Source organism: Chrysemys picta, chromosome 3 (genome assembly GCF_011386835.1).
Source record: "Chrysemys picta bellii isolate R12L10 chromosome 3, ASM1138683v2, whole genome shotgun sequence".
Taxonomy (NCBI): Eukaryota; Metazoa; Chordata; order Testudines; family Emydidae; genus Chrysemys; species Chrysemys picta.
In genome coordinates, this window is record NC_088793.1 from 53400132 (window position 1) to 53426069 (window position 25938).

The following is a 25938-nucleotide window of genomic DNA, read 5'->3' on the forward strand; positions in this document are numbered from 1 at the left end:
AGCAGACTGCTAGGCAAGACTGAAAGCTTCCTAACCGGGCTCTGGCCTGCCATTCTTTTATCTCTAATCACTTAACAAGGAGGCAGGGTTACTCAGGGAGAACAGTGTTTTAAAAAATAAGCTCCTAAATGACCAGCGGAGCTAGTGAACAGAAGCAGCAAACATGGGAGTTTTGAAAGGGAGTTTAAAGAGAGCCTGAGATTCAAATACATTCTTTAAACGTAGGTCAAAGAACACCCTCCGCTCTCGCACCCCCCTGCCCGCCACACCCACCCACACCCACACCCACACCCACCCAACCAAAAAGTTTCAAGAGTAAAAATGATGTAGGCAGAAGTCCAGCAGCAGAGTGGGGACTATCCACGGATAGTAGCATGTATGATTACCTGCCTTGGAGGTGTATGGGTGCAATCGGTGCAAGCAACTCATGGCCCTCAGAGACTGAGTACAGGCTCTTGAGACCAGCATGGCTTAACTGGTAGAGCTAAGAGAGACAGAGAGCTTGTGACACCGTGTACCTGAGAGCAGCACCCCGGCACCCTCATATTGACCATGGTTAAGCCTAAGATTTTGTCACAGATTTTTTAGTAAAAGTCAGGGACAGATCACGGGCAATAATGAAAAATTAATTGAAGCTGTGACCTGTCCCTGACTTTTACTAAAAATATCCATGACAAAATGGGGATCCTGAGCAGCTGCCGGGGGAGGGAGGGCTCCAGGGGCCCCCACCTCCCCTGGGGGCTTGGAGCTCCAGAGTCCCCCTACGCTATTGGCTCTGAGCTGCTGATGTCCTCCCTGCCTCCCATGGCAGCCGGGAGCTGTGCAGGAGCCGTGGAGGTCTCCCCTGCCCCTTGCAGCAGCTGGGAGCAACAGGGATCTCCCCTGCTGCTTGCGGTGGCCGGGAGCCACAGGGGTCTCCACTGCCACCCACAGCACTCGGAAGCTGGGGAGATCGCCCGGGCTGCCCATGGTGGCTGGGAATTGTGGGTTGTCCGCCTGGAGCCAGTGGGGGCCTGGAGCTGTGGCAGGTTCCTGCTGTTGCCCCAGGGTACCACACAAGGTACCCCCTGGCTCCCTGCCTCCGCAGGCAGCAGGGGGTCCCTGCAGCTCCCAACCAGCACTGGCTGAAATCATGGAGGTCTTCGGAAGTCACGGATTCCATGACTTCCATGATCTCTGTGACTAAATCGCAGCCTTAATCATGGTGATATGATTATGATATGTTTTGTTCAAAATATTGTCATTTTTCAGAGTGGGGAGAGGTAAATAAGCTGGGTCCGCCAGGGATCTGTAGTGGGACCAGTCCTGTTAAAGTTAGTCATAAATAATATGGAAACTGAGATAAACAGTGATGTGGCAAAATTTGCAGATGATACAAAATTACTCAAGATAGTTAAATCCAGAGGAGACTCCCAAGAGTTACAGAGGGATCTCAGAAAACTTGGTGACTTGGCAACAAAATTGCAGATGAAATTCCCTGATGATAAATGCAAAGTAATGCATTTTTGAAAACATAATCCCAAATATACATACAAAATGATGGAGTCTGATGCTATGTGTGCACTGCGCTTCCATTGGTAAAACTTTTGTCGGTCAAGCGTGTGAAAAAAAACCACATCCCTGACCGACAAAAAGTTTACCGATGAAAAGTTCTGGTGTGGACAGCACTTTGTCGCCGGTAGATGCTCTCTCTCCGATAAAGCTACTGCCCCTTGTTGGGGGTGGTTTCATTTTGTCGGCAGGGAGCTCTCTCCTGCCAACAAAAAACCACTACACTGCATACCTTACAGCAGCAGTGCTGTAGCGGCACAGATGTGCCGCTGTAATTTGCGCTATGTAGACTAGCCTAAATTAGCTCTTACCACTCAAGAAAGTACTTGGAGTCATCTTGGGAAAGAGATGACTAAGTGGGGATATGTTAGTGGTCTATAAAATCATGATTGGTGTGGAGAAAGTGAATAGGGAAGTGTTATTTACCCCTTTACAAAACACATTAACAAGGCATCACCCAATGAAATTAATAGGCAGTAGTTTTAAAACAAAGAAAAGGAAGTTTTTTCTTCACACAGGATACAGTCATCCTGTGGAATTCGTTGCCAAGGGATGTTGTGAGGGCCAAAATTATAACTGGGTTAAAATAAGTATTAGGCATGTTCATGGAGAATAGTTCCATCCTTGGCTATTAGCCAATGTGGTCAGGGATGCAACTCCATGCTTTGTGTGCTCTTCAGCCTTTGACTACTAGATGCTCAGACAGGACAATGGGATCATTTGATAATTGCGCTGTTCTGTTCATTTCTTGTGAAGCATCTGACATTAGCCACTGTCAGAAGACATTGGGCTAGATGGGCCATTGGTCTGACCCAGCATGGCTGTTCTCATGTTCTTATATATTATGAGAATACACCTCTACCTCGATATAATGCTGTCTGCGGGAACCAAAAAATCTTACCGCATTATAGGTGAAACCGAGTTATATCGAACTTGCTTTGATCCACCGGAGTGCGCAGCCTCTCCTCCCCCCGGAGCACTGCTTCACCGCGTTATATCCAAATTTGTGTTATATCTGCTTGCGTTATATCGAGGTAGAGGTGTAATAACAAACCAGCTATAATATTGAGGTTTGGTGTTTAACTGCTGTAGAAGCATAGTAACTTAAAAACAACAACAAAAAAGAAACCATGTATCAGTTGTTAAAAGAACAGTTACTTGCCTACAGCAGCTGTAATTTTTCAAGATATTCTGTACATGTGGCTTCCACTCTTGGTGTGCATGTGCCCCTCCCATAAGAGAAAAGTTACTTTAACCGGCTTAATCCATTGGGACAGCACATGTGCCCTGCCTGCCTTGCTGCCCCGACTGCTGAGAGCATAAAGAGTGGAACAACCTCAACTACTCAGTTCCTTTGCTGCCCTGAATCCAGATCCAAGATTCTGAGCTGTGGAGAAGGAGGGTGGGTCATGGGATCAACATATACAGAATATCTTGAAGAGTCAGTTACAGTAAGGTAAGTAACATTCTTTCTTTCCATGTTTTCTGAGGGTAAGACAAGAAGAAATCAGTTTAGCTTGCAGCAAAGGAGATTTAGGTTAGATAGAAAGTTTTTCTTAATAACTATAAAGATACATAAGCACTGGGACTGGTTACCCAGGAATGGTTTGCAATCCCCATCACTAGAGATTTTTAAAAACAGTCCATAAGAACTGAATACATATTTCAAGGGACAATTCAAGGTGAAGTGGCCCATTATCACCCCTAAGGTCACTGGGGGGAAAGGAAGAGGTGGGGGAGGCAGCTGATGGGGGGGGGGATGTTATTGGGTTATAGGTTGTTGTTATAAGTCATAAATCCACTGTCTCTAATCAGTCCCTGATTTTTAGTGTCTAGCAAAGTTATCAATTTAAGCTCCCAGGCTCATCTTTTTAAAGTGTTGTGCAGGGGCCTTTGAGGATGAGGACTGATTGGTCAGATATAGAATGATCACATTCTAAGACAGGTATCTATCCCCTTTCATTGTATAGGGAGCTGGACAACTATCTTGGCTTCGTGAATTTCAGTGGTGTTCCTATAATTCTCTAGACGCCAAAAAGTTTGGCACTCTGACTGTCCGTGTTGCAATACTGAAGTCCCTTTGTGGATCCCACCCATAATGCCTAAACTGGTATTAAACACCAGTTATTCCAGTGGAACACTCTCTTGGAGTCTGTAGACTCTACAACTGGGTAGGCTTGTGTGCCAGTAAGCAGAGGCTGCTTTCACCTGATCAGACTCACGCTGCTAAATTGTATGTTATGAGTCCTGAATTACCTTATTTTCTGTGGTTTAGGACTACTTCATCTCTGAACAAGAACAGATGTTAAGCCATGCTCTCCAGCCAAGTCTCTGATGTACTGCTTCAAGGAGAAGCCATTTATTACTGTACATCAGTTTTCTTTCATATTAATGATTAGTTTTCAATTACTGTCAGGACTTAACCCACCTATAAAACCAGGTGCACAGAAACAAAGATAGCCAACCAATTCATCTTTGCAAATGCTGGGGATTCCACAAGGTTGTGACAGGCAATCATCCACGTTTACTTCACAAAAGTGACCAGTAAACCCTGTCAAAATTAAAAAAAAAAAAGTGAACAAAAATTAAACGTAGAGCAAAATACAAGTTAAACTAATATTTGCATATTTTATCCAAGACGACAAACATAAATGAGATATGGACCTGTTCCTGACATTTTGTTTTAAGTGGCTTTCTAGTCATGACTTATATCCTTTCAAATTCTATCTTTGGTAAAATAAAATACTTTGCCCTTTCAGCACTTATCAGACAAATGAATCCCAGATACTTTACAACTGTGTCTAACATAAAGCAGCATGCAAAAGCATGACTACTTTTAATAATCACATAACTTCCACATATGCTAGGTGCTCTCAGTGTATTGTTAGCAAAGAGTGTTTGGAATCTCAACTTCTCCAAGTGATTTTATAAAGCTATTTGTACTGGGAAGGATAGGGCTGATCCTTGCAGGACCTGGCACATAAAGGTTCTGGGGATGAGAAGCTGCCCATCACCTTTTTCTGTGTTTTAGGATTAATATAGATTTTTAATTTTTTTGTAATGAAATGCCTTAGATTAAAAAAAACCAGATAAATCTGGTATTATTCATAAAACAGAGATTACAAGCTCTGCCAGTTTTGGTAGAGGGTCTTTATTAGTTTCTTGAACCAGTCTATGTGCGCTTAGCCAGGGGCCCACATTACGAGGTTCCAAATGGCCTCAGCTCCTACTGGAGTCTCTGTGCAGAACTGGGTCCTCGCTGCATGTCTGCAAATTAAAGGACACTTTCTACTGGGTATGCTCAGAACACCATTTCCTTTGTTATGCCAAAATAAATTATTTTCAAACCAAGTAAAAGCTTTACTTTAACAAAGATATGATTATTAAAAAAAAATCAGCTGCTGATCATATGTATACAGCTGGGTTCCACACCTGTCAGGTGCTAGATAGCTATATCAAATTTCTAAATTCAGTTGTTTTCAGTATAGCTGTAAGGATAGGGAGCTATAGGCACCAGGTTTAAAACAAACAAAAGGAAGTATTCCTTCACACAACGCACAGTCAACTTGTGGAACTCCTTACCAGAGGATGTTCTGAAGGCCAAGACACTAACAGGGTTCAAAAAACAAAACAAAACAAACCCCTAGGTAAGTTCATGGAGGATAGGTCCATCAATGGCTATTAGCCAGGATGGTGTCCCTAGTCTCTGTTTGCCAGAAGCTGGGAATGAGCGACAGGGAATGGATCACTTGATGATTACCTGTTCTGTTCATTCCCTCTAAAGCACCTGGCATTGGCTACAGTCAGAATACAGATACTGGGTTACATGGACCATTGGTCTGACCCAGTATGGCCATTCTTATGATACAAGGACTAGCACTCAGGTCTGCAGAGTCTGGAGCAGCCAATGGAATCACAGTGCCATTAGGAGACCATACACAGCCACACCCAGAAAGCACTGTGAAGGATAGGCACCAAAGAAGTACTGTCCAAGGGACCCAGAGCGACAGTAGCCTGGCCAGTCAGAGGGCTGCAACCACCTTATTTAACCCTGGAGGGTGCCCCAGGAAGTTGTCTGGACAACAACATCGACTTTGGGTCTGCCATGACTCCAGACCTCTCCTGATCTCCGATCCCAGACTGATACGGATTCTTGCCTTCTGAATGTAGCATGATACCACCTCTGATCTCCGGCCTCCAGCTCTGGCCTGACTCTGACCCTGATTCTCACTTCCCGATTCAAGCCTGGTACTACTCTGATCTCCAGTCTCTGACCCTGGCCTGACTTTGACCACAACTCTTGCTTATTTAACCCAGTTCTACTGATTCCTCTGACCTCTGCTCACCATCTATCATACCTGACTTGTGGACCACTAGGTAAGACCACCTACACCCTGATCCTTTACGTGTTTAAAGAAGGGCAGTGAAAGACACTTTACTGTGGGAACAATTTATGTATTTTCACTTCTCAATGACTCAAAAAGTACTAAAAAGACTTTCACAAATTCTCCCCACATCCACACAATCACCTTCCGCCAGAGACCTGAACAGCTGGATTTATTATTATTTAACTATTATATCACAAGAGTAACTAAAGACCTTAAGCCAGGCCGGGCCCCATTGCCCTAGGTACTGTTGACTCATTCTCCTAACCTTAGTAAAAGCTTGGATCAAGATCTGAACTACACATCTTGAGAATAAAAACTGCTTTGCAGATTTTTACTAGAACATACACTACAGAAGACCATTAGAATGCACCACTGAAATACATCCACCTCTTACATGGAGGTCACCAACATGCTACACAGCAGCAAGAAGTAGAAGAGAAATTTTGGACATTCAAACAAACCTCACCTCTTATGAAGTGCTATGTGATGTTTAATGTCTAGACAGAGCAGACAGGACTTTATGTGATGCACTGGACCTCAAAGAAGCACCCTGTATCCCCAATATTAATCATTTGTATATAGTTGTGATATTTCATGCAAAGCATGACATGTAAGATACCATATGAAAAGTTATGATCTGATGAAACTCATTGTTCTATCAAAATATGTGTACTGTTATTGTGTATGCAGTTATGAGATTTTGCTATATGGTTGTTATTGAAATATGTTGTGAGTTTGGGAGACGCCCACAGTTAGCTCTCCAGTGACTAAAGGGATGGTGACCCACACTCAGGTGGGCATTAAATGACAATTAATCAGCAGAGGAATTGTAAACAAGAGAGATACAATTCTGTAAAAGACAATGGCGCAAGCACCACATAAAGAAGATTGATCCACTCTATGACTCAGCAAGGCCCATCAGGACAGGTCTAGGCCGGTAACTTCCCTGGGACATCAATTGAGGGTATAAAATAAGGACAGTGGCATCATGAGAACACCTCTCTCCTCCCCCACCTATGCTGAAGACAATAAGAACTCTGGGAAGACAAAAACTTTGAATTGAGGAGCTTGGTCCCAAGCTGAGAAGAAAATTCAACCTTTGTATTAAGAACTGTAACCTGCCTGTGATATATAGTCGGGTGAGAAAAGCTGTTTGATTCAAATCTTGATAAAGTTTAGAATGTAGACTGTAATTTTACTTTTATTTCCTTTGTAACCATCTTTGTCCTACATGTCTACCACTTACAATCACTTAAAATCTATCTTTCTGTAGTGAATAAACCTATTTTTAGGGCTGTCAATTAATCACAGTTAACTCGTGATTAAATAAAAAAAATCCTGATTAAATAAGTTAATCATGATTAATCACAGTTTTAATCATACTGTTAAACAATAGAATACCAACTGAAATGTATTAAATACTTTTGATTTTTTTTCCATTTTCAAATATATTGATTTCAGAGAATACAAAGTGTACACTGCTCACTTTATTTATATTATTTGTATTACAAATATTTGCACTGTAAAAATGATAAACAAAATAAATAATATTTTTCAGTTCACTTCATACAAGTAGTGTAGTGCAATCTCTATCATGAAAAAAATGCAACTTACAAATGTAGATTTTTTTTTGTTACATAACTCCACTCAAAAACAAATCAGTGTAAATCTTTAGATCCTACAAGTCCACTCAGTCCTACTTCTTGTTCAGCCAATCGCTAAGACAAACTTTTTTTTTTTACATTTACGGGAGATAATGTTGCCCACTTCTTATTTACAATGTTATCAGAAAGTGAGAACAAGTGTTTGCCTGGCACTTTTGTAGCCAGTATTGCAAGATATTTACATGCCAGATATGCTAAACATTTGTATGCCTCTTCATGCTTCAGCCACCATTCCAGAGGACATGCTTCCATGCTGACAACACTCGTTAAAAAAATTGTGTGTTAATTAAATTTGTGACTGAACTTCTTGGGGGAGAATTATGTGTCTCCTGCTCTGTTTTACCTGCATTCTGCCATACATTTCATGTTATAGTAGTCTCAGATGGTGACTCAGCACATGTTGTTCATTTTAAGAACATTTTTGCTGCAGGTTTGACAAAGCACAAAGAAGGTACTAATGTGAGATTTCTAAAGATAGCTACAGCACTCGACCCAAGGTTTATTCACCTGGTATTAGGTGAATTGAAAAATACTATTTCTTTTGTTTTTTACAGTGCAAATATTTGTAATAAAAATAAATATAAAGTGAGCACTGAACACTTTTTATTCCATGTTGTAATTGAAATCAATTGTATTTGAAAATGTAGAAAACATCCAAAAATATTTAAATAAATGGTATTCTATTATTGTTTAACTCTGCGATTAATTGCACAATTAATTGCTGTTAATTTTTTTAATCATGCGATTAATTGCAATTAATTTTTTAATCGTTTGACAGTCCTACTTATTTTAATGTTTTAGCTTAACCAAGTGAGTTCATCTAAAGTGCTTGAGGAATCTTTTCAGATTACAAAGGGTGGTGCATGTCCGCTATCCTTTGATGAAGAGGCCAACTAATTAATGAGCTTGCATTGTTCCAGAAAGGTCTTGAGTACTGTAAGATGGTATAATTTCTAGGGGGACAAGGTTGGGGGCTGAGGGGATTTGCTGGTGTTTCCCTCCATGTAGCTCATTAATGGCTTGGAGAGCATTCATGCAACTCAGCTGGGTGTGTCTCTGCTTGCTGCTGGCTGAGGGATAAGAACTCCTGGAGGGCTTTGCTACTTGTCACTGTCAAAGCATTGTGAGAGACAGCCCAGGCTGGAGAGTTAAGGGTTCACAGTGGTCCCACAGTTCCAGGTTGTACCCTGTGGACCCTGTTACACCTTGATTTTAAGACCAACACTTACTGAATATTATGTGCCAAATTTCTATAAAAATAAACATTTGGGGCCAGATCCTAGCCTAAGTTAACAGCATTTTGTGCCTTAAGGACCCTTAAAGTTGTCCTAAAGTGGCAACAGAGATTATCCTGGCGTGGAGAATCCTCAGTTGGTACAAATATGGCATAGTTGACTATGTCAATAACTCCCAGCCCCCAGGATAGGGTGTTTGTTGGATTCATGACTAAAGCATGTTGCAATTTAGGAATCCTCACTGGTATAACAGTCTCTAGAGGGGTAGTTATAAGCAAGCTCACTAAATTGCCCTAACTTACACTGGCAGCCATTTTGGTTTCTGGATCAGGGGACAGAAAGCTATCTTAGGGCTACATTTACTTTCCCTCTGACACAGCTGGAATACAGGAGAATTTCATACTGAACATTAAACTGTTTGCTTTTGTAAGTAAATGTTACCATGATGGTTGAAGTATTCCCTAACATTCACATAAACAAAATGAATATGAGGCTGGAATATCATAGTAACATTAATCAATAGCAAAAATGTTATTGGTGATGACCGTATGTATTCACAGACAAAAGGAAATAATTAATATAGGAATGTCACAAAGTTTTTAATGATTTTTTTCTTAAATCAAATTATTATCTCAATATCTTACAATGCAGAGATCTTTGCTTAGCTAGTATAAAACTGAGACCTAAATACTTAAAAGAAAATACTGCCACATTTACATTACATTATGAAAAAATAGAGTTTTGTACCACAAATCAAATGTTACACAAATAGATATTTGCAAAAAGTTTGTCAGCAAAACAGAATTAGCAGTAATGCTTAATTTAACTTTTATACCATCTTTATATAATCTTAACAGCTACCTAATTAATTCCCCCTATAATCCATCATACTTGGCTTTATAATTTATTTATTCTCCAGAGGTGTCCCATTTAAATTCTTCAGGTATTTCTTTTTGACAAGTCCAAATGCTCCATGGCAAAAGTGATTCTTATCCATCAGACTGAGACACTTAAACTCTCCAGGGAGATACTCACATTGTAATTCATTCTGACATGGTCCATCTACACAATGACTTACGGGAATTTCACAACACTGTCCCCTATATCCTAGATGTCAGATTCTTCTGAACCTACGTATTAGAGATTCACAATAAAGGCTATTGTCTGGGTCACAAGGATTAGACATACATTCATTCGCTGTTACTAAAGAGCTCTGACCACTAAAATCTTAAAATAAAGTTAAATAGTCACTATTAAAATTAGGACTAGAAAAACCTAAATAGGACTGAAGGTTCTGATAAATCTACAAGTTGGGGCTTGATCCAAACACTAATGAATTCCTCAGAACAAATCTGTATCATCACTGAAATCCTTGCACGTTAATTGGTGGCCATGTTCTTTCCAAGTGCTAAATCTACTCCCTTAAAAAAATAAAAACAATCCTGAGAGAGATTAAATATTTTTACAACCAAAGAATATGGATCCCAGAGCTGAATGCCCCAAAAATGCAGGTGCATTTGGATTTGGGGATGTGTATGATACCTTGGCAGATGGTTAGCTGTTGACTTCTATATAAAATCACATAAATCACTATTGTAGCAATGTGTAGATACAAAAACAGCAACAATGACCATCACTGCCACACCAGCCAAAACCATGTGAGTAGCAGCCTGCCTCAAATGAAGGGGAACTTATGGGCAATTTTTTGGAGCAAAAAAAATTTCAGGAGACAGGACACAAATGCCAGTAGAACCACCTGCATACTGTCAAGTGCCTGTGAGATTCTGCAACCCAGCTAACTCTTGCTGAGAACATTAGGAATGTATGCTCTGCCAATGTCATCAGCTCTCAACTCATTTGTTACATTTTCAACCCCCTTTACACTTTTTCCCATGCCACAAACTCCTGCATCAGAGGAGCTTCCTGTAAAGATCTACAATGACAGCTCATTGACTCCCTTCATATCTCTCCATAAAACGCTCTACTGCCAACAATTAAAAAAAAACATTAAAGAGTTCAGTCACATCCCCAAAACTTTTTTTCCCCAGTGCTGTGACCACTACTTATCATATTAATCAGTTTTGTATCAGTGTTACCTTGCAGTTTTTGCTTTCCACACGCACCTGTCTCTTGTCTTATACTTAGATTTTAAGCTTTTTGATGAAGGGACAGTCTTTTTTGTAGTGTGTTTGTACAGAGCCTGTCACAATGGGATCCTACACAGAGCTGGGGTACGAAGGTGCTACTATGTTTCAAATAATAATAATTAATAGTAAGTGGGAATAATAATAATTATAATAATTATTAATAAGTGGGAATAACGCTGATATTAAGAAGATCATTCTAATGATTTGTTCCTTGGAGAAGTTCAACAAAACATTCAACTTCATTTCTCACTCTTGCCGCATTGCCTTAGGGAATTTATAATTCAGACCACTGCTCTCTCCATGGGCTAAGCTCCCTGGAGGATTATATTTCTCATAATGCAATGCAGATTTCCCTCTGACTGAGATGTAATCTGGCCAAGAAGCCTATAGATCAGCCTATAGGGGAGAATGGAAGCATAAGGCTCGTAAATTACAACTCCCATGAGATAATGCATTACTATGGGGAAATTAAATTTAATATTGAACTGACTCGAAGCAGTTTAGGTCAGTTCAACAAACAGCCGTGAAACATTTTAATTTGGGAAATGTTTCGTTTCTACATTTGCGATCAACACAGAACGTTTTGACAAATCTGAATGAAAACTTTTTTGAATTTCCAATTGATGAAAAATTTGAGAAGAAAACAAATGTTGAAATGTCAGAATGAAGCATCAGGTTGGAAATCCAAATTTTGCTCAGATCTAAGCAACTATATATTTTAAATAGTAATTCCTACTCCACTGACATATTTTTGGTGTTAGTAAATAATTTTATGTTAAAAAATTGTTCACTCAGACACTTACAACTTTTTTCTCCAGGTGATGCTGGGTAATTTAGCTCTATATCTGCTTTTCTTCAGCTGTACTGCCACATAGGAGAATTAAAGGGCAGGATGGTTCCAATTCATGCACCCACCCTGTCACAGGATCATACTCGAATAACAGGTGGCTATGTGCTCTGTGTACTTAGATTTAAGTTAGGTAAGGTGTCTGACATCTTACAAAATGGTCAAGTTAATGTAAATTCAGCAGTCTCAACATAAGAATTATTTCCAAACAGATTAAAACTTGGTCACTACTCACTATGAACTGTCAAGTCAATATCCTTGTGATCTCGTCCTCTTATTTCAACACCAAATTATATGATAGCAAAATATAATTCTTGGTTTTTAGTTGTTAGTCAAAACTACTAAATATTCTTTATTTTTCTGTAGAGTCCAAAATATTCTAGTGCCTTAGAGAGACATATTTAAAAAAAAAACTGCCACATTTGCTCTAACATTGGATGTAATCCAACGAGAAAGTGACAAATAAAAGGAGAATGTTGAAAGTATATAAGGATAAGGTAGGTAATACAATTATGACCATAATATAAATTTCACATGATGACTCAGACTGGCATGTATACATCTTGGTAAGTTTTATTTTTTTAATCAATGAACTTGCTGCTTGTTGTCAAAACTGCAGAGAAAACTTTTAAGGAGGGATATAAAAGAAGAGAGGATAGTAGATTGGTGAATCGGTTAGGGGGCAGCAGTAACAACAGTTACCTCTTTAGTCAGGTGTGATGAAATGGGGATTTCCCCTTGTTATATTATGTGTGTCCTGCTGTTTTGCATGAATGCTGTGTGTGAATTTTGTGGAGGCTGCTCCAGCTCCCTGTATGGATGCTATGGCTGCCCCTTCGTAACCTGAGACCCAGGAGAGGAATGCGATCAGGTGACTCTGGCCCGGGAAGCGAGACAAAGGCTGGAGGAAGAGCAACGGGCAGGTGCCAAGAAGCTGGAAGCGAGTCATTCTCAGCTGGCTTGGGGTTCAGGGGGAGGACCAGAGCCCTGGCTCTGGGCTCCCCTCCCCCCAAGATGGACTTGGTTGAAAGACACTGATTTCTGTGCTAACAAGTTCTGCCCAATGCTGTGTTCCTGTCAACTAATAAACCTTCTGTTTTACCGGCTGGCTGAGTTGGGGTGCAGGGCCCTCTGGCTTCCCCAGGAGCCCTGCCTGGGTGGACTCTCTGCGGGAAGCACACGGTATGGAAGGGAATGCTGAATGCTCCGAGGTCAAACCCAGGAAGGTCGAAGCTGTGTAAGCTTCTTGCCCTGGAGACAGTATGCTCAGAGAGAGGAGGCATGATCCCCCAGAGTCCTTACTGGCTTCATAGGGAGTAGTTCCAGAGCATTGCCCCAGTGACATCAGGATAAACAATACCTGTGCCAACAACATTTCTCCAAGAAATCAAAATCCAGGACATGTTCAATTTAGAAAACACCCTAAAATTATGGAGTACATTTTTATGGGATAAAAATTATGGTATCTAGATACGAGATTTAGGTACTACTTGTATGGACTTCCTAGAGATGCAGAGAGATAGATGAGTTATGGGGAAAGAATGAGAGAGATTAAATAGTGTGCAACTTTTAACATTAGATATTATCAGCATTCTTTTATATTTTTAAACAAATAATAACAACCCCTACTAAATTGATGATTTATTGCAAAATAATGATCAAAGCAAAAATGGCATTTTATAATAAATACACCTCTACCTCGATATAACGCTGTCCTCGGGAGCCAAACAATCTTACCGCATTATAGGTGAAACCATGTTATATCAAACTTGCTTTGATCCACCGGAGTGTGCAGCCCGCCCCCCCCGGAGTGCTGCTTTATCGTGTTATATCCGAATTTGTGCTATATTAGGTCATGTTATATTTGGGTAGAGGTGTACATTCAATTAAAGAGCTTAATGGTTCTTTCTCAAAGCTGTGACCCAGACAGAGTTTATAAATTCTGATTCTCTTGTTCTCCAGAACTTATCTTTGTAACTGTGCCCTTGTGTCACTTTCTCTCTTCTTTTTTCCTGCCTCCCCTGCAGTGGTGCTTCTCTTCTACCCAGTGGGATCTAAGGGCCCACACTGCTGTCTTCTCTGCCATTTCCTAACAACCTGACATGAATGACTGTTTCAACTTCCTCGGAATTTTTTGGACCTCAAGCAACACTACTCAATCAGCAGATTTAATGCAACCATTCTTCTAAAAGGGTTTTCCTTTGACCATTTTTCAAACCCAGTAGAAGGGAGACAGGGCCCAATCCAGTCTTGATGGAAGAAAGCAGGAGTCTTTTAATCAGTTTCAGTGAGAAAAAGATCAGGCCAAGAAAGAGGAAGAAGCAAGAAGGATCTATGCTATTTACCCCCTGAAAATGCAAACTAAGGGTCCACTGTAAGAGGACACCAAAATAAGTTTTTATTCTGAATGTGTATGCTGACTTGCAGTGTGTCAATCCATATCTTAGTGGTTTATGATGTGATGCAGGAGAACAAGATCTACCACCCTGTTACACCTACAAAATTGCACAGTCAAAAAAACCCTTGTGAAATAATAGCAGCTATCTATTTTAATCTTATCAGAAAGATTGTAAGGATGTTACTATTTCTGGTTTCTTTCAGAAGGTCATGATGCAGAGGAAACCATCACAACACAAGCCTAGTTTCATACAATCAACAGGAATTTTTTTCCTCCTTCTAGCTGATATCTCCTTCACTAATTCATGCACAGTAATTATAAAAAAAACATTAAATACTTATTGTTAGGCATAAGTTAAAAATTCAGTTAGCAGCTGAGGCAGAAACCCACATAACTAACAAGCAGGAATACCAGAGGCCCAAGGACAATGGCCGCTGTAAACACTTGATAACTTAAATGGTCAGATGTCCTCCCAGTAACTCAGCCTCTCAGTAAAAAAGAACAGTACAGACCCTCCACAGCTCTCCGGATATCTGTGAACACTCTCCCCCCACCACCACCCCTTCGCCTTAAGGGTAGTCATAAATAATGAATGTAATCAAAATGGTTTCTATGCATATGTTCTGCTCATGTCATTATCATGTTAAGTGTTCTCTCTTGCTCTCTCTGAAACAAAGGTTTTTTCTCTATAAGTACAAAATAAATGCAAATAAATTAATAAAAAAGTATATAATTGGTCATTATAACACCATACTTTTAAAGCTGTTTATCAATCTTCCCGGTGCCACGAATTAACCCCTTAGTATTGTCTGAGCTGCCTAATTCTTGGGGAAAAGAATCTCCTTGCTTCACACTATATACAGAATAAATAAATTAACAGCAGATACTATAAACTGTTTTTGATTGTTTCACTATATCCTTTTATGTTGCATCATATCAGAGATCAGAGCAATATAACATGACAATGAAACGTGTGTGGGGGATCCGAAAACAGGCAAAAAACTTCAGCTGATGAGAAAGCTGCATTGAGAAAAAACACAGTTTTCCCCTGTAAAGGAGCAGTCTGTCTATGCTACTTTGATACTTTATAAAATAAATGCAAGAAGAGCAATAAATATTTGAGATGTTCTTGTCCAATGGGGGCAAAAAAAAAAAAAAAAAAATCACACTGAAAACCTTACATATATATTGGCCTTTCCAGAAAAGGCATTAAATGCTAATGGTGATGTCTGATTTTTAGCGATTGTTGATCTATACAATTAGTTTTATGGAAAAGAACAATATTTCTATACCTTTGCTTAAAGATTGGAAATCGGGTAGAATCAGAGAAAAAACAGTATTGCTAGTATGTGTGAATGAAACAGCTGGCTTTAGCTGTTAGGTCAGTGGTAACTCCCAAATATGTGTGGGGGAGAGTGGGAAATAACAGGAATACATTAGTCACCTGGAAGGAAAAAATATATCGTATACCTCAAATGCTTCCGCTTTAGATAGAAAACAAAATAATTCACATCTGAGCATCATCTAGGTCTGATTCTCTTCTAACTCACATTTAAACAAGTCAGGGTAACTATTTAAAACAATGGAGTTATACAAATATAAAAACACAGAGAGATCAGAATCTGGGCCACACTTCTTCTAAAAGAAAGAGAAATCAGTAAATAGAGTTTTGTTTTGTTTTTTCTTGACAACTTTCCTTAAATTGATCAGTTGCTAAAAGTATGTTTACATTAAGACAGCAGGCCAGTTTATGCTTTAACTTACATATTTCAAAACACATAGCTGCATATGAAGAGTAAATAACCAGTTTCATTTTTTCTTGTTTACAATACTGATACTGGCTATTTTAATGTTTTTAATGCATATAAGGAATTAGTGACATTTCTGAGTCCTGATATATGTAGCAACAAAGAAAACTATCTGAATTGCCTCATCTCTGCCTGTTTGAATCACATAATTACAGAGTTGTGTTTTCTGTACACAGAATTGCACTCACTATGAAGTCCTTTATCTGAAGATAAAACACTTTCACAAACTCTTTCTTTTGTGTCCACTGAAAGATTAGTGATCTTGCCTAAAGAAAACAAAGACAATATAATAAAGGGAAATAGCTCTTAGCTCATTTCTTTGGAAAAACAACAACTCCCCTTTCAACTAACACTCCCAAATAACATTATTTGGGAATAAAGAATACAATATATATTATTTTTGTGTGTGTTATACAAGGTTACATTTATTTGATTTACTACACATTAATTTCCAAATTCATAATATTCTTTAAAATTAAAAGCTCTTGAGTTTCAAATTAGCATGGATCACACATTGGGTATTGTTACTCAAAATCAATAATAAATAATAATAATACTTAATACTGCCATCTTCGCTTGCATTTTCCCTTACTTTCCCTCTTGATCCCTTATTTCAGGGGTGGGCATACTACGGCCTGCGGGCTGAATCTGGCCTGTCAGGGCTCTGGATCCGGCCCGTGGGATTGCCCCCGGTGGCGCTGTAGGCCCCGCGCCGCTCTCAGAAGCAGCTGGCTCCACGTCCCTGCGGCCCCTGAGCAGGGCGGCAGAGGGATCCGTGCAGAGGGATCCGTGCATCTTGCCTCTAGGCACCGCCCTCTGCAGCTCCCATTGGCCAGGAATGGGAAACCGCAGCCAATGGGAGCTTCGGGGGAGGTACCTGGAAGCGCGGCAAGGGCAGCACACGCGGAGCCCTCTGCCCCCACTCCCGCAGGGGCAACATGGTCCTTTACTAAAGCTATAGCAGACTCATTTATCTCCAGCTGGGCTAGTTGCCACTAGATGGGGAACAAGAAGGCATGGTTACAGTAGTATTCATACTATTTTGTTAGCATCAGAGCTCTATATCCAGTTTTTAATAGGGTAGATTACCATTTTACAAATTACATCTCACTAAGTATGAAAAGAGCATATTCAAGCAGAAAGTATGGTTTGTGAAATGTTATATCCAATTTATTTCTAATGTATCTGTGACGGGGCGGATCGGCCCCGCACTGGTATGGAGGGGGTTAATCCTTCTCTCCTAGCAGAGGATGCCCCACCTTAGGCTCTGCTGGGCATGCTCAACCTGAAAGTCAGGTATAAAAGCCTGCAGAGATGCTCAGTCAGGGATGACTGCCGAGGAGGAAGGACACTCGGCAGGGGCTCCAGCCCAGGAGCCGTTACAGACCTTACCTATGAGAGTTGAAGAGCCAGAAACCTGCACCAGAACCCCAGGGAGTATCTGGTGCTGAGGAGTCTGGAGACCCTGATACTGTATGAACTACTGGTGCAGGAAACCCAGTAAGAAGTGACCCAGGAAGGGTGAGGGAGTAGTACCTCCCACCCTTATGAGAGTTTTGGTAGGATTCCCTGCTGACCCTGTGGCGGCCCGCTCTACCATTGTCAGGGCCCTGGGTCAGGGCCTGGTGGAGTTGGGCGGGCCCGGTTCCCTATATCAGGGGCTGCCACCCCCTTGTGACAGCCCCAAGGCACCAGCCACTAGGCCCCCTGTTTTTCCTCCGAAGGTGGCTGTATTGACTCTGGCCACTAGGCCATGCTATCCCACCTAGGTGAAGGAAAAGGAGAACTAGGTGGACTCTGGACATTGGGTCGCACTTCCCTAGCGGTACATTGAATGGACTCCGGCCGCTAGGCTGCATTACCCCACTCGGGAAGAGGCAATATACGGACCCTGGGCACTGGGCCACATTGTGCTGACTACCTGGGGGAGCAGGGTTAGAAACCTGATGTAGGCGTAGAGACATGGGGTTGATGAGGTACAAAACCCACCACAGTATCCTAATTATAGCTAAAGGGTGATACCTTCCCACTGGAGAACTAACCAGTTTATTTTATATGTCAAACAATATTGTGTATGTTTACATGTAAAGGTAAAGGCATACATCATCTTATGAATGAATAAATACAAGTTATACTTTGTGGAGTAAATTTCACAAAACATTTTAATGGTATTATTGTCTTATTGCTGTAGTTTAAAAAAACTCTCAAGAGATACAGGAGGCAAAGGCACAGAGTCTCAAACTCAATCTGTGATCAAACTGACTAGTTTAATATCTAACTCAACTTTTTATATATAAAGACTGAAGCAGAGGACTGTAACATTATAATCTCCCCAAATATATTGTTTAAATTAAAAAAAGCACAATCACTCAATTATGGGTTTTTTGTTGTTTAGATTCATAGACTTTAAGGTCAGAAGGGACCATTATGATCATCTGGTCTGACCCCCTGCACGCTGCAGGCCATAAAACCGTCCCCGCCCCTTCCCTGGACTCTGCTGCTGAAGTCCCCAATCATGTTATTAGTGACCTCAATCGGCAGAGACCCTCCTGCTAGAGATCCCTGCCCCATGCTGCGGAGGAAGGCGAAAAACCTCCAGAGGCTCAGCCAATCTGCCCTGGAGGAAAATTCCTTCCCGACCCCAAATATGGCGATCAGTAAGACCCCGAGCATATAGGCAAGAGTCTCCATCCTGACCCCTTTTAGCCATTATGCTATTTACCTACCATTGCTTGGTTTTCCTTGACAACTATGTTTTACCATTAAACCATTCCCTCCATAAACTTATCTAACTTAATCTTTGTTGCTTTGACATTTCCAGCTTTCATTTTTGTAAGCAGAGAAATAGGTGTAATTCCATATTTACTGGATGATTGAAATAAGTATGTGAATAAAAGAACTTCATACACTTGGGGAAAATTATCTTAATACAGAATGAGATAGATTGTTCAAAAAGATAAATATAGACTACACAAAAACACAAAAAGAGTTTATTCTGACCATCCATCTCTCTATTACCAAATTTACCCTCATTCCCTTGATCCTAGATTATTACTATTTTAAACTGCCTTTATGAAGCTGTATGAATTTTAAAGTATGCCATGAATTAGATTTATGAACCATACAGTACTACACAGCTATAATAAATGCTGGGAGATCCTACTTTAACAGATGAACATTCCTGAAAACAAACAATATGAGATTCTGTTAAAAAGAGGTGATCAGGAATAAAGAGTTGAAATATCAGCTACTTTTCAAAAGTAATGAAAAATTACTAATGGCGCTGTGTAGAACTAAAACTTTCATTTACTTTAGTGTGAACATAGAGTGCATAAATATACTGTACACATTAAAGAACAAGAACAAAATAGAAAAACAGAATGAATGCTATTAATAAATTACAGGGTTTGTTATTTTTCTTCTCTCAGATGCAGCTGTAATGAACATGTTTGTCCAGAATATCTGTTGCTTTGCAAATCAGTCTAATAAAATTGGGTACTTTAAAAGGGCCAGTTTCACAAAGCAGAAAACAATTATGAGTCAAATCAACTGGGAGAAAGAATTTAAAGTGAACAATGTGAATGAAAATTGGGAACTGCTTAAAAACAATTTACTAGCTGCTCAAAAAACAACAATTCCACAATTGAGCTAAAAGGCTACACTGGTTAAAAAAAACAACCTGGTTTGGAGGATGGATTGATGGATAGATAGATATGGATGAATAGATATATAAAACCAATGAAAAATATGTGAAGTATATTTAAATGAATATAAATTAGAAGCTAGGAATTGTAGAAAATTAGTAAGGGAGCAAAATAACACAAGGAGAAATATATGGCCTAAAGAATTAAGGACAATAAGTAGTAGTGTTTAAAGTATATTAGGATCAAAAGCAATCCAAAAGATGTTATTGGTCCATTACTAGACTGAAATGGTAGAGCTGTCAATAATAATGTGGAGCAGTCAGAAATATTGAATAAATATTTCTTTTCTGTATTTGGGGAAAAAGCCAGATCTTCTCAAAAGATGATGATGAAATTCTTTCCATTCCAATCATAACTCAAGAGGATATTAAACACTGGCTAATAAAGTTAGACATTTTAAAATCGGCAGGTTGTGATAATTAGTATTCAAAATTTTTTACAAAGCTGGCCGAGGAGCATGCTAGACTGTTCATGTTGATTTTCAGTAACACTTGGAACAATAGGGGACTAGAAGAAAGCTAATGGTTTTTTTCAGTATTTGTAAAAGGTTAACGGGATGACTTTTGTAATTATATAAGCCTGCTATCCTGACATGGATACCTAGTAATACGAGCTGATATGAGGTAATATAATTAATGCTAATTGACTTGGTTTTATAGAAGATAGATTTTTGTAAAGCTAACGATTTTTTTTTTTTTTTTTACAAGATTGTATGTTTTGGTAGGTAAAGATAATAGCATTGATGTAATGTACTTAAACCTCAAACAGGCATTTCACTTGATCCTGTACAATATTTTGATAAACTAGAAAAATACAAAATCAACATGGCATATATTCATAAAAACTGGCTATTTTATAGGTGTAAAAATTTAATTGTAAATGTGGAATCATTAACATACAGGTGTATTTCTAGTGGTGTCTTACAGATATCAGGTCTTAGTCCCATGCTATCTAACATTTTTATCAATCATCTGGAAGGAAAAAAAGTCATTACTGATAAGTTTGAACATGATGCAAATATTGGGAGACTGGTAAATAATAAAGATGATAGATCCCTGATACAGAACAATCTGTATTACTTTGTAAACTGGACAAAAGCCAACACTGTGTGTTTCAGTATGGACAAATGTAAGGTTGTATATCTGGGAATAAAGAATGCAGCTCATACTTATTATAACCATATTCTGGGAAGCAGGGTCTCTGAAAAAGATTTTGGGGTCATGACAATGGGGTAATTAACCACTGGAATGTTTTACAAGGATTCTCCATCACTGGACATTTTTAAATCAAGATTAGATTTATTTTCTAAAAGATATGTTAGTTCAAGCAAGAATTAATCCATGGAAGTCCTACAGCCTGTGTTTCACAGGAGGTCAGACTATATATGATCACAATGGCCCATTGTCGCTGTGCTTCAGTGGGTCACAGCTGAGAATACCCGATTCAGGACAAGCTGGTGAGAAATAGGGCAGACTTACCCTGAAACTGATGGTTATTCTATCGTAAGATACACCAACCCTATAACGAAAGCAAACTTCTGTATCACCACCCTGGCTAACAGGAAATCAACAATGCATTCCACTCCTTAGGCATTCCAGGACTCATTTCACCACCCAGACACTAGACTTAATGATGAGTGTTTATTGAAAACCAATTTAATCAAAGTGTTCTTCTGATCTCAAAGGATTAGTCACATACCGAGGTCCATATATATCTGAGATTTTACTCAATAATTACACTGCTGCCAATCTTTTAGTATCTAATATCTAAAGGTTTATTTGTAAGAGAAAAGAATCAATCATTGCAAAGTTTTTGGATCATGTTTGGAGCAGTGATGTTATAGACTTCTAGATTGTACAGTCATTGGTAACCTCCAAAAGATTGGAAAGTCCTCAATTCATAGGCAATAAGCTCGGTTTAGTGTAAATCCATAGTCCAGAGATTAGAGCAGGAAAGAGGCAAAATGGAGATGCTTCCAGGGTCCTTTATATTTCTGCCATGTGGAGTGGATGCTCTCAGTTATAGTTTGTGGAAAATTACAGGCACAAGATGGAGTCCAGGGTCACATGAGCAAGTCACATGCCCTTACATGCTTTGATGATTCACAGGAGTAGCCATTACCCATATTCTGGGTAATACATCCACAGGAAGGCTCATCAGGCGGGGACAAGCTTCTTCTATGGCCCATTGAGAGAGTTAAGAGTTTAATGGGCCACCAACTTGAATGGAAGAAGTCACCAAGGATTCTGAAAAGGCCATTCCTACATTTGATAGGTTGCTGTGGGCCTGAGCTCCAGTACCTTATCTCAATTGGCTATAGTAAGGATCATGGCACCGAGATCTTGTTCTGCACACTGAGGAACGGGGAGCATGCAACCTTCTTGCAATACCCTTTATAGTTTGTCAACACTTGGAATGCTGGAATGAGCCTCTATTAAACCTAACCAATGGTCTAAAATAACAATGGACCCAGAGCCTCCAGACACCATTTTTCAGCCAGCTTAGAGTTCAGAGAAGGTACAGAATAAACTGGAAACACCTGCAAAAGCCATTAGGAAGGTTATTGATGGCATGATTTATATAGACAGTTTGCTTAGCCAATGGAGAGTCAGTGAGAAGGGAAAGCCTGACTCAAATTTTAAGGGACTAGTTTTAATTTCACTTTTGAGTTGAGTCTGGAGCTGAGGGAGAAGCAGTATAGCTTATGGAATCTCTGCTTAGCTCCTATTTCCCACAAAGGGAGACTCTGAACAGCTGTGGAATCTAGTGTGAGTTCAGATACTTTCGGCACTGCAGAGGCCAGCAGCCGGGGAGGCAGAGAACCAGCCCAGTGGTGGGTATCAAAAGTCAGCTGAGACTCCCCACATGACTACACAAGAAAGAGCCAGAAGAGGACCATGCCCCACTCAGGGTGGAGATTCAGTAAGGTGAAACTTTGATTTTTTGTTTTAATGTGCCAATGTTCACAACATTGTAACAGTCATCTCAGGACTCATCCCCAATATACCACCAGCTTGGGAAGATGCCAGGGAGTAGCCATTAAAATGTATTTGTGTGAAATTCACATACTCTCTGTATGTTTCTTTTTCCCAAAACTGCTGCTTTAAATTATTATCCTTTCAGACTGTTAAATCAGGCAGATTTTTTTGTACTCATAGCTGTATTTTGTGAGTGTACACAATAAAAATACTAAGTATCAGAGGGGTAGCCGTGTTAGTCTGAATCTGTAAAAAGCAACAGAGGGTCCTGTGGCACCTTTAAGACTAACAGAAGTATTGGGAGCATAAGCTTTCGTGGGTAAGAACCTCACTTCTTCAGATGCATCTTTCTTACCCACGAAAGCTTATGCTCCCAAAACTTCTGTTAGTCTTAAAGGTGCCACAGGACCCTCTGTTGCTTAATAAAAATACTGTATACCAAAACAAGGCATGACATTTTTGTTTATCCACCATGAAAAAAGTAATAAAATATAGCCATAAGCATTGCAATTTACAAGGTAAAATCAACCTGAAATGTCAAAATATAACAATTCAATCTTAATGGAATGTCCACAGTGATACAAAAGCTGCTGACAAAACTGTGACATTCTAAATCCTGAAAAGCTAAAAGGGCACTAGTATCGGGATTAAAAAAAAAAAGTTTTATATTATACAGAAATACTTGTATTGAAAGAAATGCACCACCAGCAATACTGAAATATCAACACAGTTAGAATATGTCATGAAACAATGGGTTTCAACTTTTTTTTTCATTTTCAGACCCCTAAAAAGTTTTGAATCCCAGTGCAGACCACTTTGGAAATCTTAGACATAGTCTGCGGACCCCTAGGGGGTCTGCGGATCACAGGTTAAAAAACACTGTTCTATGGTAACGACAACCGTTCACAGACCCCTTAGACATAGTCTGCAGATCCCCAGGGGTCCATGAACCAGAGGCTGAAAACCACTGTCATAAGAGCACTGGTCCATAGGAGACAATTTCTCCTTCAGCTCCCCATGGAGGTGGTCAGTCACACAATGTAGAGCACTCAAAGAGACTTCAATGGGATTTGGATTAGGACTACAGTCTCATTCCCCACTGTTTACCCACAGAAGAACCAGACACAAATGCAACATTTTTTTAAAAAGGTAAAGTTACGTACCAATTCCTTGAGTTATAAGTGCCTCTATAGATACTTCATGTATTATAGAAACATAGAATCATTGCACTGAAAGGGACCTCGAGAGGTTATCTAGTCCAGTCCCCTGCCCTCATGACAGGACTAAGTATTATCTACATTCCTGGCAGCTGTTTGTCTAACCTGCTCTTAAAAATCTCCAATGATGGAAATTCCACAACCTTCCTAGGCAATTTATTCCAGAGCTTAACTACCCTGACAGTTAGGATTTTTTTTCCTAATGTCCAATCTAAGGCCTGGTCTATACTACCCGCCTGAATATGCGGGTAGAAATCGACCTCTCGGGGATCGATTTATCGCGTCCCGTCGGGACGCGACAATCGATCCCCGAATCGGCGCTCTTACTCCACCAGGGGAGGTGGTAGTAAGAGCCGCCGGCGGGAAGCCGCAGAAGTCGATTTTGCCGCCGTCCTCACAACAGGGTAAGTCGGCTGCGATACGCCGAATTCAGCTACGCTATTCACGTAGCTGAATTTGCGTATCTTAAATCGACTCCCCCCTGTAGTGTAGATGTACCCTAAGCTTCCCTGGCTGCAAGTTAAACCCATTGCTTCTTCTCCTATCCTCAGAGGTTAAGGAGAACAATTTCTCTCTCCCCCTTGTAACAACCTTTTATGTATTTGAAAACAGTTATGTCCCCTCTCAGTCTTCTCTTCTCTAGACTAAACAAACACAATGTTTTCTATCTTCCCTTAGACATCATGTTTTCTAGACCTTTAATGATTTTTGTTGTTCTTCTCTGGATTTTCTCCAATTTGTCCACATATTTCCTAAAATGTGGCACCCAGAACTGGACACCGTACTCCATTTGAGGCCTAATCAGCGCAGAGTACAGCAGAAAAATTACTTCTTGGGTCTTGCTTACATCATCCCAGAATGATGTTTGCTTTTTTGCCACAGTGTTATACTGTTGACTTATATTTAGCTTGTGATCCACTGAGCCTCCAGATCCCTTTCACAGTACTTCTTCCTAGGCAGTCATTTCCCATTTTGTATGTGTGCAACTGATTGTTCCTCCTAATTGGAGTTCTTTGCATTTGTCCTTATTGAATTTCTTCCTAATTACTTCAGACCATTTCTCCAGTTTGTCCAGATCATTCTGAATTTTAATCCTAACCTCCAAAGCACTTTTAACTCCTCCCAGCTCAGTATAGTCCACAAACTTTACAAGTGTACTCTGTATGCCATTATTGAAATAATGGATGAAGATATTGAACAGACCCAGACCCAGAACAGATCCCTGTAGAACCCCACTTGTTATGCCCTTCCAGCTTGACTGTGAACCACTCATAGCTACTCTCTGGGAATGGTTTTCCAACCAGTTATGCACCCACCCTATAGTAGCTCCATCTAGGTTGTGCTTCCCTAGTTTGTTTATGAGACGGTCATGTGAGAGAGTGTCAAAAGCCCTACTAATGTCAAGATACATCACATCTTCCATTTCCCCCCGTCAAAGAACGCTATCAGGTTGGTTTGCTGTGATGTGTTCTTGACAAATCCATACTGACTGTTATTTATCATCTTATTATCTTCTAGGTGATTGCAAATTGATTGCTTAATTATTTGCTCCATTATCTTCCTGGATACTGAAGTTAAGATGACTGGTCTGTAATTCCCCTAGTTTTCCTTATTTCCCTTTTTATAGATGGGCACTATGTTTGCCCTTTTCCAGTCCTCTGTAATCTCTCCCATTTTCCATGACTTTTCAAAGATAATCACTAATGGCTCAGTACCTCCTCACTCAGCTCCTTGAGTATTCTAGGATTTATTTCATCAGGCCTTGGTGATTTGAAGACAAATATAACTTAAGTAATTTTTACCTTGTTCTTTCCCTATTTTAGCCTCTGATCTTACCTCATTTTCACTCACATTCACTATGTTATACATCCAATCTCTACTAAACTTTCTGGTGAATACTGAAACAAAAGAGTCATTTAACACTTGAGCCATTTCCACATTTCATGTTATTGCCTCCCCCCACAACTCATTGAATAATGTGTCTACCCTATCCTTGGTAAT

General features: G+C 39.9%; 1 protein-coding gene across 1 annotated transcript in view; it reads right to left on the bottom strand.

The window, feature by feature from the left end:
* LOC135982590 (protein eyes shut homolog) overlaps window positions 1–25938 on the bottom strand; it is a 497350-nt gene that overhangs the window by 428231 nt on the left and 43181 nt on the right. The window contains exon 4 of the mRNA XM_065589961.1: window positions 3980–4102. Within this exon, the coding sequence (XP_065446033.1) occupies window positions 3980–4102 (123 nt within the window). The remainder of the gene's footprint in view (window positions 1–3979; window positions 4103–25938) is intronic.